This window comes from Trematomus bernacchii, unplaced genomic scaffold, assembly GCF_902827165.1.
Source record: "Trematomus bernacchii unplaced genomic scaffold, fTreBer1.1, whole genome shotgun sequence".
NCBI classification, from domain to species: Eukaryota; Metazoa; Chordata; class Actinopteri; order Perciformes; family Nototheniidae; genus Trematomus; species Trematomus bernacchii.
The window spans coordinates 3,072,184-3,091,996 of record NW_022987714.1 but is presented as its reverse complement, the minus strand read 5'-3'; the positions used below and the strand labels follow the sequence as shown (position 1 = coordinate 3,091,996).

The 19,813-nt window shown below is 39.9% G+C and overlaps 3 protein-coding genes across 4 annotated transcripts in view; 1 reads left to right on the top strand and 2 right to left on the bottom strand.

Moving 5' to 3' along the window:
* Window positions 1–9,307, bottom strand: part of tmem266 (transmembrane protein 266) — a 28,606-nt gene extending 19,299 nt beyond the window's left edge. Inside the window, exons 1-3 of the mRNA XM_034141792.1 lie at window positions 8,443–9,307; window positions 6,983–7,090; window positions 790–972 (exon numbers count right to left, since the gene is read on the bottom strand). Coding sequence (XP_033997683.1) covers window positions 790–972; window positions 6,983–6,996 — 197 coding nt within the window. The 5' untranslated portion in view covers window positions 6,997–7,090; window positions 8,443–9,307. The remainder of the gene's footprint in view (window positions 1–789; window positions 973–6,982; window positions 7,091–8,442) is intronic.
* Window positions 9,308–11,126: 1,819 nt separating this feature from the next.
* LOC117491689 (pro-neuregulin-4, membrane-bound isoform-like) lies at window positions 11,127–12,716 on the top strand. Its single transcript, XM_034141777.1, has 5 exons — window positions 11,127–11,224; window positions 11,400–11,434; window positions 11,547–11,643; window positions 11,790–11,942; window positions 12,106–12,716. The coding sequence occupies exons 2-5, from the start codon at window positions 11,425–11,427 to the stop codon at window positions 12,179–12,181; spliced, it is 336 nt and encodes a 111-aa protein (XP_033997668.1). The 5' UTR covers window positions 11,127–11,224; window positions 11,400–11,424; the 3' UTR covers window positions 12,182–12,716.
* A 1,541-nt stretch (window positions 12,717–14,257) lies between these two features.
* On the bottom strand, window positions 14,258–19,474 carry lactb (lactamase, beta). 2 transcript variants are annotated; one of them, XM_034142133.1, is made up of 6 exons: window positions 19,059–19,474; window positions 17,104–17,170; window positions 15,772–15,962; window positions 15,372–15,684; window positions 15,099–15,264; window positions 14,258–14,922 (listed from the first exon to the last, which is right to left on the bottom strand). In XM_034142133.1, the coding sequence occupies exons 1-6, from the start codon at window positions 19,419–19,421 to the stop codon at window positions 14,397–14,399; spliced, it is 1,626 nt and encodes a 541-aa protein (XP_033998024.1). In that variant the 5' UTR covers window positions 19,422–19,474; the 3' UTR covers window positions 14,258–14,396. The 2 variants fall into 2 exon arrangements, with proteins under 2 accessions (XP_033998024.1, XP_033998023.1); XM_034142132.1 differs by having other exon boundaries at window positions 19,047–19,421.
* Between the last annotated feature and the right edge of the window lie 339 nt (window positions 19,475–19,813).

Here is a 19,813-nt window from a genome sequence, read left to right as displayed (position 1 = left end):
CTGACATTTCAGGGAAGCTATGGTGCTAACAACTCTCTTTGTTTTCTCCCAGAAATCGACATTATGAACAGAAGCCTGTCTGGTAGTGAGACATTGCTGTGTCATTAAGCTGAAATGAACACATCAGTGGGAATATTGTCCATTTAACATGGTGACACTAATAAATTCATCACCAAATATCCTCGACTCGCACACTCTAATATAAAATGAGGGGTGATTCAATAATACGGCAGGTGTAATTACCATGTGCAATAACGAGCAGTGGGGGGGGGGAGTGACGGCGTGCTTTTCTCTGCCAGGGTAGATTATAGATTGTGGTAATTGCGATTCTGCCTTAATTATGGATGTAGTACTTCCACCCAACAAGCAAAGTCTCCAACACATATTTCCAGTATGTTAGCTAAGATTGCAAACATCAGGAACATCGATACATTTTTGTAATTACATTTTGGGTTTTTCATAATATAAATTAATTATAGAAAGATTTCCTTGATAATAATAGTACTAATTTGTTTTGAGCATCAGCAAAATGAATAATTTTTGATATGCTCTAAAAGATAAAAGTGCACAGACAGATGAGCTTTACACTCCTTGGATGTAACACCTTTTTTCCAACAGGACCCCACTCAACTAGCTGTATCAGGCAAACCAAACCCCTCACTACTTCTTACCAATAAATAAATCATTCCAAGGGATTGTTTTACTGACTTTTTAGATGTTTTACTTATCAAACTATCACGCAACAAAAGAAAGTGACGGACGATGTCAAGGTGAATTTGCAGGACGTACCCATCCCTGTTGTCCTCCTCGTCCGGGTTCGAGATGAGCTGGGATCCAGCGAGGGAAATGTCCAGGCCGGCCAAAGGTAGGTCTCTGTAGGAGAAGCTGACCAGCTGGACAGGGGCCTGGTTGTCCTCCTCCACCTGCTGGGAGATCACCTCCAGCTCCGAGACCCTGGACTTTGGAGGAGCCCTAGAGTCACACACAACACAACCAGAGCAGAATTAGAGTCAGTGCATGGGTGTGTTGTGTGGGTTAGCATCTCTGACCTCATTATATTGTAGCTAAAGTGTGTGTGTGCATGTGTTCACCCTGTGTATTATTGTTAAGCATCAAGGTACAAGGATATTTGGAAGTGTGCTGTTTATTTGAATTACCCAACGAACCTACTTGGGTAATGCTCTGGGTAGCAGAGTGTGATAATAACTACTGGGACTGTGTTTAATTTTGATGAATGAAAACACAAAGATGGTGTGAAATGATCTCCTTGCAGTGTTTCCTGGCACCCACATCATTCAAACTGATCTACATTTTCAGCAGTGAAGTAATTTCTAAGCCACAGTAAATATTGCAATTTGTATTCCACATGTGTGGAAACATTTATATTTTCTTTGACAAAAAAATATTAAGATGTCAGATTAAACTACAAATCACAAATACTTCTTTAACACTACTTTCCAAGGCACTCATTATTGTTTTCAAATGGTTTTCCAGGCAGCCATTGGCTTTCAATCAGCACCACAGAGTCAAATTCAAACTTTTTTGAGATGAGAGATTTGTTAGTGAACAGTTTTGTGCATTTGCTTTGTTGCCAGAAGTTACCTTCTTAAAAACTCTCCCAGGTTGTGCACCATGCACTCAAGGATGCTCAAAACGTGTTATTTCAGAATTGATTGCCAACCAGACTGACAATTTTCTATAATAATTTACATAATCCATTATTTAGCATTTCAAGTTCAATGAATGTGCAAAACATTATCAGTTAATTACATGACTGTTTTCACGTTTTCTATTATATATATATAACAGTAAACTTAATGGAAACCAATGGCTGCTTGAAATCAATATGATACACTGTTGCATGGGTCAACACAAGTACTATCATTCTAAGGAAACAAAGTAATTTACTAGCGAGATAAATGACACCCGAGGGCACAACAAGTTTGTTTCTTTGTTAGGTTAGCTTTATTTTGCAGAACCAGACAAATTGTCATTGTATCTGCCATTGAAGTCCTGAGACCTAAATGCGCAGGGGGGGCCTGTGATTCTTCGAGCTCAGCCAATAGCAGCCAAGGAGAAGTCACCCTGGCACAGGAGTCTCACACAGCTTGGCAGTCGGCCCAGTGCAGCCAGTGTGGAGACATCAATAACTCCAGTGCTTAACAGTGGAGGAAGGCATTGATTACAAGACAGAGGGAACAAAGGCCACTGGCTTGTTGAATTCTACAACCTCTATGCTGGAGGTGAAGCAGAGTGGGAGGAGACGGTTAGAAGAAGATCACCGAGCAATCTGGTAAAAGTTAATGTAGGCAGGCCTGCAAAGGAAAATAGGTCTCTCTTTATCCTGACTTACTTCTTGACTAATAGCTGTTTAATGGACTCCGTTGAAAGGTTCTTTTGTTATTATCACAGAAAACCAAGAATCCCTTGAACTATATTGTTTTCAAAATATAGTCTTTGGTTTAGTGACGAAAACTCTTACTATCTTGTGCTCACTAGATAAAATGCCTTGCCCTTCCTCCTTTGAAACGTGTAATGCGTGTCCTGCTGGATGTGTTGTTTAGCTCGAGGGTCACCAATATATTAACATGCTTGCCACAAAACACGCCTGTGCATCCCAGTGTTATCTGTGCACTAGGCACCTCTGACCAACCGCAAAAAAAGGACGCTAATCAGTCATGACAGACACAAACTGTTTAGTGCATCAAATTCACATTTCCAGACAATCACAGAGCTGGCCAGGAGCCATTATGTGCAGAGCCCAGTGGAGTGGCTGGTTGCCATCCTGGGGAGGGAGTAGAGGCTTCACATCTGAACACCCTGCACTCTTCAACAATGCAGCCAGGACAGCCGGCAGCATGCTTAAGGCTGGGTTTTTTTCAGAGGCCTGTGATATTAGCAAACGCCAAGAGGAAGCACAAAGGTTAACATAGAGCATTAATGGCTGAAGGGGCAATCTCACACCCATACTGAGCAAGAGCCGAGGCTTATCATGAAGCTCAAAAGAGGCAAAGAAACATGTTCTATTAAAGTTAATGTATCTAAATGCATGTCTGGTTTTGATTTACTGTATATTGTATTGTTCTTATTATACTGTTCTTCACAAAAATAACAACTTCAACCGGTTGTCCTGATTCAATGCATTGTCAAACATATAATACGTTCTTAGGAACTTATAGCATTGGAGGTTTGTTTTTTTGAGGACTATTGTAGTTTAAAACCCAATTTGTGTCTTTAAGGAGGTCTATTTCCTCCTTGTATGTAATTATTGACAAGTATTGGCTCCTCCAGAGTAAAAGTGATACATAAGGTGCGTTCACACCGGAGTACTTTGGTGTACTTTTCCCACAATAGTTCATCAGAACTACGATATATTTGCGTTCACACCAAAAAGCCCCAGGAACTAAAGTAGCTCAAATGAGTTCGTCCGACCCGCTTTTCAGCCCCTGCTACAGAGCAGGGACTGTCGTGGGAGAAAACAGTTCGTACGTCTGATTGGCTGTGCGGAATGCAAACCACGCCCGTTTGACTCTGATTTTTTTTTTGGAAGCGGCCATTGTATTTGCTCGTTTACCCGAAGAGATTACTTTTGTGAAAGCAGTTATTATAGCAACACTAAATAAATCATCGGAGCGGTGGAATTGATGAGGATGTCTCGGCGCTTCTGGCGATTTACTCTGAGGACGCGAAGTGCGGCATTCAGAAGCTTCTACTGCATGCAGTTTCAGTGGATCAGCAAAGTTAGCAGACCTGGCAAAGTCATGTCGTGACATCACTCACTATAAATCACCATGCAGCGATCAATAGATATATAAAGATAGCCTGCTGTGATCATTCCTTTCCAGTTCTAACTTGCACAATTTAGTGCCATTTGTCACAACAAGACAAGCTATTATGAATATTCTCCTTGAATACAAAACTAAGAAAATGTGTCATAAGGTAAACATGATTTAATGTTTTATTTTCTCGAAGCATTCATTTGACTGCACCCTTTTCAGTTACAGTAATGTATAACTGAATAGCAGCCACCATTTAGAGATACTCCCCAGTAAAACACATTCAAGAACGCCTTTTTCCACTCGGACATTTTAAATCGAAGCATATTCTTGGCAATCCTCATTGGTTCCATATATCTGAAGTTAAAATGAATTTCACTTGTAATCTATTCTAGCCTCGGTTTTCCTGCAGCCATCCGTAAGAAAAGGTACTCCAATACCAATGAAGTCCAATACTACTGAACTCAGTAGGAGTAAAACAAATGTTATCTTTTAACTCTGAATACTGACACCAGCAAGCATAAAGGAGGCTCAACTGCTGACGTGAGATACATTGAGAGGGAATATGTAACTCTCAGGGTTTTAGTTTGGGCTGCTTTAACCGCGAGTCTTTTCATAGTATTATGTGAAGTTAAGGCTATGATTAAAAAGTGTTGAATCATTTATTTATTTTTCAGGACATGTAATGCCTCATGCATGCGATGAATGTGTTCAAGCTCTATTAATATTTTGTATTTTGCGTATTACTTTTGTTATTTAGATGAACAGCCTCAGGTTTTAAGACAAGTTTGAGATGACTTACATCTGAACCCATTTTTTCTCTCTCAGACAACAATCTTTCTCAGTTGTGGCCGATTGGTGTATATTTGTAATTCCCCACATTGGCTGTAAAACTGTAGCTGACATATCTCACAGCATAGCAACCTTCAGGTGTTCCTAGACAGCAGCTTTACAACTTTCCATAGATACAAAACATTTAAAAAGGTCAAATTACACATTGACAGCTTACGGTCATTATTATTCACTGCATTCAAAACATGACAACAACCAAGCAGAGCATAACAAATATATATTTGATCAAGGTGATAAGGGGTAAAACTGATGCCTGTCACATTATATCTGAAATCACCTATTCTGAGGATATATGTTCTCCTCTTGTCACATCAGTGGATGTTAAAGTGCTGCCTCAGCATGAACTTGTGGTTTGCAGAGGGCATTGGTATCATTGTCATTCTGAGTGCTCACTGCCACAAGTATTTCTGGCCAACTGTCTACAACCCATCCGCTCTGTCTTACCCAATACGTTTGTGGACACTTGGCTACTCTTCGCTGCACAGCAGTCACTGCCCTGGTATTATCAAGGAAGCAGGACCAATGTGCCAAATCACTTACGTGGACCTCTTCCAGATTTCCAAGCAGCATCTTTCGGAGGCTTTGGAGGGCCTAAGGGGAAATTACAGCAGTTCACAATTCAACTGCATCAACAGAGTGAATGTTCTTTATTGTTCTTTGGAGTCTTTTATGTCCATATCACCTCTATTAACAGGCAGCAAGGAACAAGTCATCCTGAGCAATAGTGTGGCTCATTGATGTGTTTTTAATAGCCTTTGGACAACAAAGGAAGTCCACTGCACAGAGGAATAAGACTAGTTAGTACAATATATCAGGTTTTGGCTACACAGACAAAAAGTATAGGTAGTGCCTAATCACTTTTTTTTCAATTCTAGAAAAGGAAACCACTAAATTATACTTAACGATTTAATGATTTTAGAACCTTCCGCTGAATAATTCTAAAACTCTACACCATGACACACTACACATTAACCTATTTACAGTGTACTGGAAATGTAGTGTATAGCATCCAATGCTTCTTATTATACTAGAAACCAAGCAACATTAACACGGATTTTATCATAAAAATTGATTCATATATTTCTTCAGTAAATGTGTCATAACTGCAATTCCTAATGTTAACACAGAAGATAAAAACATCTGAATGATACAATTAGAAATAGAAATAGCTGCTCAGCAGTGACGAGCTAATCAGCAGTCTTTATTCTAGTGATTGCAGAGAGGACTCATTATAGAGAAATTAGAGAGCAGCGGGGCATTGGATCAGGACTCGGAGGTTAGTTGCAGTAAATGTTAGCTGACCCGTTTCAAAGCCACTGGGTGTGTGATGTTGGCTTTGTGTGCTGAACGAGAAATAAAGAACAGCTCTCAGGCCAAACAGTGTTTCTGAATCATTTGTTCTAAAAATGATGCTTGCAAGGCTATATCAATCTGTGCATTTATCATACTGTTTTTAATGTAAATGATGATGGTTCAGAAGATGTTTTTCCCCTAAATTGTTACGTGAAATGTGCTAAATTAATCCTTTTGAATTTGTTGTATTTGATCATCTAATATTTTCCCTATCCTACCTCCCACTGTTTCCACAGCAAAGATGCTACAGGGCTAAGGAGAGAGAGAGAGAAAGGGAGAGAGAGAGTGTGCAGGAGAGAAAGAAGGCGGATTTACAGCAGCATCAAGTCAAGAGAGCAGGCGTGAAAATAACTCTCTCTGCACGAGAGTTTCCCATCTGTCACTTCACAGAGAGTCGCTAGCATTCAGTAGCATTGGATCATGCCTTTGTACTAACCGCTCTATTTCTGGTTAGAGATGTTTTACACCAACAAAACACAACATCTGCACTAATGTGCTGGTCTGAGGCCCGGGACAGAGCTATGTGCTAGTTGGAAGCAGCATCCTGTGCCTTTAACCAGAAGATGCAGCTGACTGAACCCATTTTGCTTTCACCCTCCACCCCACTCCACCTCCTCCCACTACACTCCATCCCCCCTGCTCCTTCTTCCCCATTCTCTTAGCCCCAACCCTGGCTGTCATCAGAATGCAGGGGGCTGTCTGGAGGACCACACACAGAGTAATTATTAATAAGAGAAGATGACAAGTGAACATCCCTGCTGAATGCTAAGAGATGCCAGCGGAGACTGGAGATGGCAGGCCGCTCTCTCGCTCAATCTGAGGAGCAGGACGAGGCCAGGCTCCGCTTTCCAGCTGATCCCTGTTCAAAGTCATCCACAGGAGGTCCCATTCTGATAATCATACCTTACCACGCTGAGACTGCTTGTTCTTTAACAGATATTTCAGAATGTACACTCTATCAGATATGTAACAAACAAGGTTCTGGCTGGTGTTATACTTACTGGGGGTTGCTCATGTTGAGGTCCTATGTTGAAGATAGCCGTCCACACTAAATGACCCAAAGTGTGAAATGTGATTTCACCACTCCAGAGACCTGGCTCCTTCCAAACCTATAGCAAATATGAAAGAACAGTTTAATTACTGCAGAAAAAGGAAATCATGAAGCAAATAATGGGCAACGTCCATCTGCTGAGGGAGAGCAAAATATATAATGGGAACAGCTTTTTGCCAACTGCTGTTTCCAAGATAATAAAATAATCTCAAATCTTTGTAGTTTAGTTTAATAACACAAATGCAGTTTAAAATGATCAATGAAGTATTAGTGCTTGTGCCTTTCCTGAAGGCGCCCTGTCCTGACTTCAGCTTTAGATATGCTCTGTTCAACTATTTTCCTGGGCAGCACTAAACTGTAATAGATTTTAAATCTCCTTCAATATACGCTCCGCTCTGTGGATCAGGGGCTGAGAACCTCACACCTCTTGCATAGCAAGTAAAGCAGGATGCTATGCTCTTTGTGCCACCGGATAGAGAGCCATTGATGTCCAGGTCCGCTCACTGAAAACTCTCTCCAGCTGCTTTGCAGGGACCGACATGGAATGAGCACACAGGGAGGACACAATCATAGCACTGCTTTAACAGGAAACGTCCACTATAAAAAAAGAGTTCTGAGTATTGCAAAGTTAAAGTAACACTTAAATGATCCTCCCAGGAGATGTAAATACCTGCAATGATTATATTTTTGCATTGTTGTTTGAATTTTCACAATATTTCATGGAATCGGGATAGAGACAGAGCAAAGATCTCCAGCAGTGGAGAGGTAAGGAGTCAGCAGCTGCAGCAGACCACAGCAGAGTAATGTACTGAAGCACAGCAGATTAAATGCTACTCAGGATAAATTAACCCAGGTCATCCACGGACTGAGAGTGATACTGTTTCACTGCAGCACCCCCTATACATGTGGTATTTATAATAAAACAAAAACGATATTGATTTGGCTATCAGAAAGTCACACAGCCAGAACACAAGATGCTTCACTTTCTGCAAGGAATCACTGTGGATGAAGGATCGACCATTTGTTTCTGTCTGTGATTTAATGCAAAGTATTTCTGGACCTGAACATAAATGAGGGAGATTGAATAACAATCAACATCTTGAGCTGCCTCTTATTAATATAAGTACAGGCTACAGTCAAGTGCTCCATCAGTGGAGGTGGCTGTCCACAAGGCAGCTATTTTACTATTTCATATAATAACACACGCACTGTGGACCATCTGTGTCCATGCTTTCTGCAATTCACCTAATCAAGAAGCACTTGCAATAATTCCCCCACCACGTCGTAGCTACATAAACAATTATAGAGATGTTAACATTTTCCCACGGAGGCCACACAGTCTTCTTTTTTGTTCAAACCAACACAAAATGCATCAACTACACAGCGCGCTTTAAATCCAGACGCACTAACCTCTTATGTTTTCTACATTGTGTAAGTGGTCGTGACTCCTTTGCCCTCGCGGTGATGATGGTAATATCTCCCTTCTCGCCGATGATGGTTATGATGATGATCAGTGTGAAGGATGCTCGGATCTTGCTGTGTGTAGGCTGCGATTCCCCTCAAATCTGCGTTGGCCGAGCAGCACCCGTATCGCCTCTCAGAAGACAGCGCAGAACGAAAACACCTCCTCCGGACTGAAAGCTGCATCCTTCAGCGGAGACGACGAGGCTGTCACTGGATCAGCAAGATAACCCCTTCTCGGGAGGGAGGCATGATGTTCTGGCAGGGCTTCCCCCCACACTCACACCAGGGACTCCATGTGCCCGATAATAAGAAGAAGAGGTTCTCGATCAGGAGCTGTCCAGGGGCTGAACACGGGATTCCAGCGGCTACAGATGTGTCAAACAACGCCGTGATCGCGGAGGAAACAGGGCGAGATGTACACACACACACACACACACACACACAATAATATCACATATTATGTAGTAGCCTATATATTCCTATCAAACCATGGGAGCCTGCAGACATCCCTCTTTCTATGCCACCGTCGAAGTAGAAAAACACTCTCGCTTCACTTCACCTCTTGAGCTTTCAGAGTTCCTCGCGATAACAACCCACCCGCGCGAAAACAAAACCACACCACTACTCTGACAGTGACCTCAAGTGTTTCTGTGGTCTGTTAACTGATATATTTAATGCTATTTATCAGGATGCAGTGTCACCGATATTCCCACGTAGCCCTGCTGACATTATATAATTGCATCCTAAAAATGTAGTGCAAGCATAGGGCCCGGAAACACCGAGAGAGGGGAAGAGGAGAAACGATGGCAAGTTGGCAACATATCTGTGTTGTCAGTGATATTAAAATATGCTAGCATAGATACCCTTTATAGATGGTTAATACGTTGCATACTGGCATTCATTTACAGATGATTCAGAAATCCGTTGCATTAAAATGCAGAATCTTTTGGGCTGCCAGGATATAAAAAAAACCTTGTGTGTTGGGATGTTTATCTTCTCTGTTTGGTTACAATGCAGTGAGGAAAGTAAATAATTAATCCATTTATGCTAGATGAGATTCTCACTATCAAATAAACATCAAGTCTGCAGTTATACACACTTATTATTTTTGTGTATTCATGTGTGGTAAAGAATGTGTACAATAGTGTAGTCTACAGTTGGCAATGTTAAACACATGCATTTTGGTCCAGATTTCCCACAGATGTTTTCAGGAGGGTAAGTGGTCCATCAAGGTAGTCTTCGTGTTGGACTTTGGAGTTAAGATGGAGAAAGTTTTATGCTTGTGACAAACACCGGACAACATCATATTTACCAACCTACCAACCCATAAGTTATTGTTATTTAGTTCTTATAACTAAAGCGTAGTTATTGATTGATTTTTTTTTAACATTAATTTAGTCATTAGTTTGAATAACACAAACCTTATAAAACTGATGTTAAACTATAACCAACATTATTGTTTAAATTAAATGTAACTATTGCATGTCAATGAGGTCCTTAATAGCCTTCAAAGCCTAACAAAAATGTACACGCTAAAGAGAAATATCATTTATTGTTTTTAGCATCTTCGCAATTATGCATATTATGCAAAAAAAGCCTAGCCCTGATTGCACAATATCTCAAAACAACACTATGTGTTACCAAGAAAACAGCAATGGTTACCAAGAAAACAGCAATGGCCATTTACTCAAGAAATGTACTTAACTACGTTTTTGAAATACTGAAACTTTATATAAGTATTTGCATTATATGTTATATATTTATATATGTTTTTAATCAAGATTTTAGATGGAACAGTTCATTCAATAGTATCCATTGTTAAAGAGATTTAACTACCAAAGGTATTATGTGATATTTATATAACTAAAATAGGCTGCATATTGACAAACGAAAACATCGGTTTACTTCTCGCATATAAATACATCAACAATAATGATCCAATAATAATACAATGAGATAAGCTGCGTTGCATCATGAAACGTTTAGTTTTTTTAAATGAAGTATATATTGTTTCCAATACCTTGTTGTCACAATACATTTACTTATTACTAATGCAGGACTTTTACTTATAATAGTTTAACTTAATACTTTGGTGTTGCTATTTTTACTTCTGGTCACTGGAATGTAGTGATTAATCCAAAATGATTAGCTGATGAGTCAACTAACGGTTCTGAGCGCCCAACTGTAATTATCTGTCTGAAGGAAGAAGTGCGGATTGTTTTTAGACTTCAACAAAGTTCCCACGATTCCATTCATGCCTTCTTTACATACCAGTCATTCAACTGTTCCTGAAACCCAAACACGCTGAGCTCATATTCACAACATGTGATTTCATCAGCAATCCTCTGCCTGATCTGATGCAACTAAACCTCAGAGAACAAAAACGAAATGTAATGTACTCAGTTTTAACCTGAAACAAAGATGTCAAACCGACTCCTGTAAGGCTTCTTTAGGCCTCTGGTGAGTCTGTATGTATTGCTCACATGCCATTAAATGACACCATTTATGACACACACAGACGAATTACCTACACTCACTGACGTTTAGCTTGCCATTTACAATGTGGACAAACTGCAATCACAACATTTTTAAGCCAAGGGAGGATCACACCCACATAACATCGTCTTCAGAAGTCCAACAAAAAGCAGTTAGGAGCTATTGTGAAGCGTCACTATGAATCACCTCAGGAACCTGCACTAACTACCAAAAGCAGGACTTTAAGGAGCTGGTAAGAACATATTTCTTGATTCATTTTCAGTCAGGGTGATGATATATTCCACTCATAACGCAATAAGTTAATGATGTAATTTAGCTTCAAGAAACTGTTAGTATATTTATATATGCATTTCATGCTTTTCTAAGTGGTTACTTTATTTTCTGAAACATGTTTCTTGTGTTCTCAGGAAACAGTGATAAAAAGCATTCCAAATGATGGCAGGTAATAAAATAACAAAAAACAGATCAGAAGAAACAACACATCTTCTAAAAGAGTGACTATTGAGATCTATTAAAGCTATTTTACCTGAAATTATGTAATTATGTCTGTGTAGATCATGGAACCCCTTGTGATGGGCAGGAAGCCACCTATTGTATGAATGGAGGGACGTGCTATAAAATACGCGATGCCATGAATACTCTCTCCTGTGTGTAAGTTGAATGAATCTTATCTTGGATGTAAGAATGAGTCTTCAGGAATCTATTTCATGTTGGAAAATCTGTTGTTAGAAAATTGTATTATTGTCGATACTTTTCCTATGTGCTGACAGCCTCCCTATGTTTTTTTCCTAAATCAGTTGCGATGAAAATTATAAAGGCAGCCGATGTGAGCAGTTCCAGCTCTTCAGCAGTTCCGGCAAAGCAGGGGAAGCGGGGTTAATCGCAGCCGTAGTCATCGTTGTCCTCCTCATCTTAGTGGTGATAGCTGTTGTGATCTACTACACACACAAGTAAGTACAGTATGGATGTATGATTGCAAAACGTTCTCACGGTGACTAAAAATATCACTGAGACGTGGAAGTTTTTTTTTGTTATACAGTATTTGCTATTATTGTACTTAAGCCAGAATGTTTTCTTTTAAAGATTATAACCATCCATTATGTCCTCACGCAGGATGTTGAAAGCCAAGCAACAGAGCCAACAGAACAAGCCCAAGACAGAATATTGGAAAGTACAGCCCAGAGTTTGACTTTCTTCTGGAGCAAATTTGTTTGTCTTTGGGCTGTGTGTCGGGTGGGATAATGAAGGACTTCTCAGAGATGATACTGTTTTCGGTGTCACTATAAGACCAAAAGAACAAAGAAAAAACTGCTTCTCTGACCTTAACTAAAGTCAAGGTGAAGAGCTGATCAATGGTCACCTGAGATATCTGGAGTCCATGCTGTTTGCTACAGAGAGGTGTAATTCTTCAACACACAGACACACACATACACAAACAGGGTGTGAAACAAGTGTGAGCAGGTGGGAATTGAATCACATCTTGCACAGTAGATTTTTTCAGCACCGCTATGAAAGTTGCCACTGGTGTTACTCGTGTTAAATCACATTTCAATCTATGTACTTTGCCTGAAATGTATTTACAAAGCATAGTTGGACTATGTAAAATATGAGCTTGAAATATGGATTTATGAAATGACCCCTTGTATCAAGTAATGAATATGCTCAGTATGCAGTTAGTAAATATATTGCAATTGTGTAAATATATGCAATGACCCCTACTGATTTGACTGTGTGATTTCTGTTTACACACACACACACACACACACACACACACACACACACACACACACACACACACACACACACACACACACACACACACACACACACACACACACACACACACACACACACACACACACACACACACACACACACACACACACACACACACACACACACACACACACACACACACACACACACACACACACACACACACACACACACACACACACACACACACACACACACACACACACACACACACACAAATGAACTAGTCATTCTCCATACGATGACCCGAATCATCAGTACTTCATTCCTAACCTCAACCTAAGGCTATTCTTAACCTAATCCTAAATGTGATCTTAACCCTAAACCATAATTGCCCCTGAAGCAGCCAGGACTGGTCAGGATGACCTCACTTTAAAAAAGGGATACTCTGCAGTTTTAAATCCCAAATTGGATCTTTTAAAGCTAGACGTGCAGGACACACACACACACACACACACACACACACACACACACACACACACACACACACACACACACACACACACACACACACACACACACACACACACACACACACACACACACACACACACACACACACACACACACACACACACACACACACACACACACACACACACACACACACACACACACACACACACACACACACACACACACACACACACACACACACACCAAACTTAGTGACACATTATTTGGATGTCTGTGTAATTAGTGTATCCCAAGCCATTCATCAGTCCTCTTAAACCTATAAACAAGGGCACTGGAGATCCCAGGAGTATTATAATGATAATGGATGCATCAAACCTGCCTTAATTCAGTGAGGTTAGGAGATAAATAAAACTTGTTGGACTGCTTTGGCAATAGTTTGTTAGTCTTTCAATATTGATGGACCTCCAGTTTTATCTACAGCTGCTAACAACAAAATGTGAAAGAACAAAACAAAATGTATGTTTTGGTAAAATTCTCAGCATAATTTATAAACTAGTTTTGCAGCACACTTATACAGGCATTGAAACCGGGAACTGTCCATTTTCTTCAAAGACAAAGTCGGGATTGTACTTGTGATTGAAGTCAATTTTAACACTTGAAAGTCGGCAGCAGTGAGTAAAATCCCTTTTGATAAGAGTTTTAGGTCAACACACAACAGGGTTTTTCCCAAAGCATTTGAAGTTGTTATGGGGAAATATCTGTTCAGGATGGACCCAAAAAATCACTACATGTAACATGGAGATGTTTGTGGTGGACCATGGTACTTTAAATGGCCAACGGTCTCTTTCCATTGTGAAAGGTTGTTATTTTCGCTTCAAATGCAGAAAAATATATATTTACATATTTTTGTGTTAGTTTTTAAAAGATAGATATACATAAACCCTTGTATTAGGCCAACAAACTGATACCACGAGCCAGTGAGGTATTTTTGCTATGGCACATAGGAAACTGCTTCCACCTAGTGGCAACTTGACATCTTTATAAGAAATGCAATGGAAAGTAAAAAGGTATAGAAAATACAAGCTTAATATTTATTTAATTTCTATAACATCCTGTGAACTGTTTTTTATAGAGTTATTAAAATGTCATGTATGGTTTTGAATACTTTTTGGTGAAATATAAATTATTGCATGTCTGTAAACAACTTACTCTTAGAGTCTTTTGGCTTTGTCAAACTCATGCGCAATTTTCAGTGCTGTGCCGTTGAGTCCCACAGACTGCATGTTAGCGATGATGGTGACCACCACCCCCTTTGGGAGAGGAGTGGTCTGTCCTTGGTGCTCATCTTTCTCCTCACTGGGTAGCACCAGGAGGACACTGCTAGCCCCCACAGCGCCTCCTGTGTGTGAAACGTAATGTCTGCGCTTCCTGCACTGGCTGTACTTCTGTAGTTTCTCCACTACCAGCCAGCCTTGAGCATACAATCCATCTTTGTCCCAGCTGGCCTCTGTCCTGTCAGCTGGTGCCCACAGATCTATAGCAGTATTAGGTGTGAGGAAGCCAGGGAGCAAGCCCTCAGTGTCTTTCAGGTGGGCCGCCTGGTAGCTGAAGAGCAGAGCGTTACCGAACAGCAGCAGGTCCCCCACGGTGGACAGGAAACCACCTCCTGCCCACTTGTAGGAGTTGTCTACGTATGGGCAGTTCACAATACGTCCTCTCTTGTTGAGATGATAATATCTGTGGAGCAGCATCAAAGATTTACATGGACTTAGTGTTCCATTTTTATCATGTTGTACAACCTTCAATAATAAAGATCTCTACAAAGTGGTACTCTGATACATCACCCCTAAACACAACTGGGACTCTTCACAATATTTTGGACAATACTTGACAGTGATGTTGTTAAAGATTACCTGGAGCGGTGGTAAATAATAGGGTCATTCTCATCGGGAACAGTGTTGAGCATTCCCAGCTCACGGAACATGTTCATCATAACGTCAAGGAAGTGCTTTCCATCAGCGCGCTCCATAGCAGCACTAAGCAGGGTGAAGGCATGGGTGGAGTACAGGAAAGTGGTGCCTGTACATAACAAACAAATTAAGTTAATCTTTCCTATGTACAGACATATGGTAAAACCTTAAATCATATTTGAGTTGTTTAAAAAAGAAATACAGTATGTGTTTTACCAGGTTTGAAAATGAGTGGGTCATCCTTGAAGAGGTCCAAGGCGTGAGTGACGTCTTCAAAGTTGTCCTTTAAGTAGTATTCCTCGTGTTCAAACTCTTTTTTCTTCTGAGCCTTAGTGGCTTCTTTGCCTTTGTTTTCTTGTTCAGTTGCAGGTTTATCATTGTTTTCTGATGTGCTCTTCTCGTCCTCTTTCTTTTCTGCCTTCAACAGACGCTTCGCTTTCTCCCTGTCCTCCCTCACTTTCTTAGCATCCTTCTCATAATGCCGGATACCACTCAGGTGAGACAGAATCATTCGAGGGGTTATTGTGACCTAAAATAAATGATGTGCATGTGAGCTGAATAGCACAATATTATTGAGGATAACAACAAAATCTGACATATTTTTCACTTAACTTACATCCTCTCCGTCAAATTGTTTCTGGGGGAATTCTGGGACATATTTCTGGACAGGGACATCAAGCTCCAGTTTCCCCTCCTCACAGAGCCGTGCAGCAGCTGCAGAGGTGAGGGGTTTACTGATGCTGGCGATTCGCATCACTGTTCCTGGGCCGCATGGCACACGATTCTCCAAATCAGAATAACCGATCCCTGAATTACGTGAGGAATTTAAATTCAATGTCATTGTGTTTTCAGATAAAGTTGTTGAAGATTCAATTTGGTGCAATTTTAAACCGTTTGATGTATAAAAAAAACCACTAATACTTTCATTTGAAATTATTCTTCTGGCTTGAGCTAAAACAGAATGCCACCTAAGTTGAGAACAGGAGATAATTCATTGAGTTCCAAGGCAAACAGAGCTAAGGCTTAAAGGTTTTTGTTTTTCAGTAATTGATTTGTCTCTCATATTTTTAACTGTTCGGGATAACGTTGATCGATCTTCTATATAAACATTTGAATAAAAATGCAGCATTTTGATGTTGAAAAAGGTTTTGAATAGCTTCCATGTTCTTGACCAAGAGCCTCCAAATTCATATCACATGTAACTAGCTTCCATGCCATGTGACTCATTTACTACAGCATTGTAGTACTACATTGGATATGTAGGACACCTCTCTTTATTGGATTCAGTCCAACTTAAGTGGAAGCACTAAAATCCAATAAAAAGAGGTGTGTCCTACTTGTCCAATGTCTACAATGCTCTATTGATTTGCAGTCATTGGGTATTGTGACATGAAATCTATTGAAAATAAATCAAACGTTTTAATAAAGAAATGACTGAATTGTCATAACAATGTTTATATCAAATAGAAATCCAATAAAAAGGGTGTTTGTATATCAAAGCCATAATATCTGGTATCTGGTGTTTGGGTCAAATGAAATGGTAGTTATTGAAAATAAATAAGATTTACACGACAATGGACTAAAAAAAAAAAAGTTGTGTCCTACTCATCCAGTGAAATAAAAAAGAATTATTTTTTAATAATGTTATTCAAGAAAAATAGAAGGTGTTACACCTGTCCAGTGTGATTAGACAATTCCTCAGTGATTGGGGATCACTGGTTTACATGACATGGAAGCTATTGGGAATACATTTGAGTTTTCAATAAAGAAACCGATGAATTTTCCTAAGAATATTCCAATAAAGCAAAAACAGCACCAAAATCCATAAATAGGTGTATCCTATTTGTCCAGTGAGATTGACTAAAACACTGCTGGATCCGGAGCCACAGCCTGTTTAATTTATAACCTAAAAGTTACTTCACTTAACTTTAAAGTGTCAGGCACCAACCTTCACTCCAGACATGAGCACCATCCACAGAGACCCCCACCACCAGGCCTGGAGCCCCGACCTCATCCTGGGGGACAGACAGACAGAAACACTGAACAGAAGTCGGTGACACAGGAGGTCACATAGGAGGAGAGTGCAAAATAGAGGATAGTTCGTCAAAAGACAAGCAGCATTGGTGGGAGAAGATCTTGTACTTAAGTGAAAGTCCTGCATTCAAAATGTTACTCAAGTAAAAGTACAAACATAGTAGAATCAAAATATACGTAAAGTACTAATTGGACCATTTCAGAATAATATATCATATGTTTTGATTATAATTATTGATGCATGCAAGTGTTATCAACGCTGGTAAAGGTGCAGTTTTAATGACTTTGTATGCTGCAGGGTAGCTTGTGAATTTACTCCAGGTGTAACTAAAGTCTTACTTAAGTGTTGATTATATTTCACATCATTAATCCAAATCTGCAAAGAACATGTACTGTAGTGGAGTAAAAGTACACTATTTACCTTGAATTGAATTGTAGTGGCACACAGAGCAGCACATTTTTTATTACTCAAGTTTAGTGACGACGCTGAAGTTAGCTTCCGATTCAGAGCTTCCGAATTGGCAGTTAAGTGGCAGTTTTTGTAAAACCTTTATTCCATTTGTGAAAATACAAAAAAAGGGAGATTTCAGTGCTTTTTTTACATCTAGACCACATTAGACCAGGTCCTGATCTAAAACCACTATACCTAGACTCATCAAATCTGGACTGGATTATCCCAGAGAGGCTCAACATTCTTTATAACACAGTTTTAGATTTGTGAAACCTTAATTCTATTTGTGAAAATGCAACTGAGGGAAATTTGATTTTTCAACATTTGTATTGTTGCATTATCATGTCTTCTTTTTCACTTTGAAACAACAATTTCAAGAGTGAATTACTAATTTATTGTTTCAAAAGAAAACAACTGTTTTTCTTTTACTTTTCCTCTAACTGGCCACACTCGATCTCTCCTAGTGCTTCTGCCAGTTGCATACCTCCGACTTTATCCAGAGCTGTTATTGTGGCCTGTGTTAGAAGAACCATAATTCAGCCATTAGTGTGCTTGTTCTTCATTTGAGCTATATACTAAGAAATGTTCATAAAAAGCTTTCTGTCAATTCTTTGTCTCATTTATCAATATATAAATAATTTTCATTTATCTGCCACTAACACCTGCCATAATTTCAGACCCTGCTCTTCCTCTCCTTCCCACCATTTGCCCTCATCGTGTTCCTACCTTTGCAGTCCCCTGACCTCCCAAATGCCTGCAGACATGATCCTCATTACCCCATCATCCATAGAGTTTATACTGTAGACCTGCACAGCAGCCCAGTCAGGAGCAACTCAGAAGATTTCGCTGCTTTTTTCGCATCTTTTCGCATCTACAGTATAAACTCAGTTTCAACAATTTCAAGAGTGCATACCATGGTAATGCACTCTTGAAATTGTTGTTTCAAAGTGAAAAAGAAGACATGATAATGCAGACGAAAAATGAAATGGAGAGACATGGACTTTCTCAATACAAATGTTGAAAAATCAAATTTCCCTCAGTTGCATTTTCACAAATAGAATTAAGGTTTCACAAATCTAAAACTGTGTTATAAAGAATGTTTAGACTCTCTGGGATAATCTAGTCCAGATTTGATGAGTCTAGGTATAGTGGTTTTAGATCTGGTCTAATGTGGTCTAGATGCGAAAAAAGCAATAAATCGGCTATGCAGCGAAGAGGTACAAACAAGGAGGATTGTTCGCTCAGCGCTGTAAATTAAATGTCCCTTAACTTTCCCCTTAACTGCCGAATCGGAAGCTCTGAATCGGAAGCCAACTTCAGCGTCGTAGTAAACTGCACGTCTCTCAAAATTGTACTTTAGTACAGTAGGCCTACTTGAGTAAATGTCCATTGGTGTGTTTGCCTACCTCCATGCTTACCTTGATCCGCTCCACCAGGTCCCTGCTAACTTTTATGGCAGCGCTGTATCGATCAGTCCGCTGAGCCTCCTTCACTGTATCATCACAGGAACTGCTGGATGTGACTGCGTTGTATTTCAACCAGACAGCTATAGCAATCCCCACACCGACCCCACATACCCAAATCCGGGACTTTGACCTGTATTTAAAAAACGCTGGATTTGCCTCTCCGCCATATCGTCTCTGTTGAATAAAAGCACTCAGTTTATCTGACTGATGCTGCTTGTAACGCGCTACGGCTCGCGGTGGAAATGCATTATACCCACGCGCTGTTATTAGGGAACATTTGGCACAAAAACGATTTGGTAAAAAGAGTCGTGACATCGCTGCTTCTTCTGCCTTCTGGTGGCAATTTAACTGTCCGTTGTTGTTTTGATTTTTTTGCATCTACGAGCCAGACCAAACGAATCAAATCACAATTCAGACAAAATCGAGCGAGGGAGGATTCATCGATTCACCCCATAACAAGAATGGACTTGACCATTTTAATTATACTTTTGTAAGTCTGGGAGTGTTCATTTTCACACGATACTGGATTTTAAAATGAAATTCAACTTCTTGTTAAACTCGTTATTGTATGAGTTAGTCAGTGTGGATAGAGAATCAAACCATTCAGCTGTCTTTGTCTTATTTGATTTATTTCAAGAAATCCCAGTCAATCATACAGAGAGTATACAGCCTGCCGAGTGAAAGACGAAGAATATAATTTGTTTTGC

Bases quoted from the DNA above. Each gene is read 5' to 3' on its own strand.
- LOC117491689 (XM_034141777.1), top strand. The intron at 11,644-11,789 runs GTAAGTTGAATG...TTCCTAAATCAG, and splicing joins ATGAATACTCTCTCCTGTGT to TTGCGATGAAAATTATAAAG. The intron at 11,943-12,105 runs GTAAGTACAGTA...GTCCTCACGCAG, and splicing joins GTGATCTACTACACACACAA to GATGTTGAAAGCCAAGCAAC.
- lactb (XM_034142132.1), bottom strand. From the start codon at position 19,421: ATGTCACGACTCTTTTTACCAAATCGTTTTTGTGCCAAATGTTCCCTA. The intron at 15,963-17,103 runs GTTGGTGCCTGA...CACGTAATTCAG, and splicing joins TGCTCATGTCTGGAGTGAAG to GGATCGGTTATTCTGATTTG. The intron at 15,685-15,771 runs GTAAGTTAAGTG...CATTTATTTTAG, and splicing joins AACAATTTGACGGAGAGGAT to GTCACAATAACCCCTCGAAT.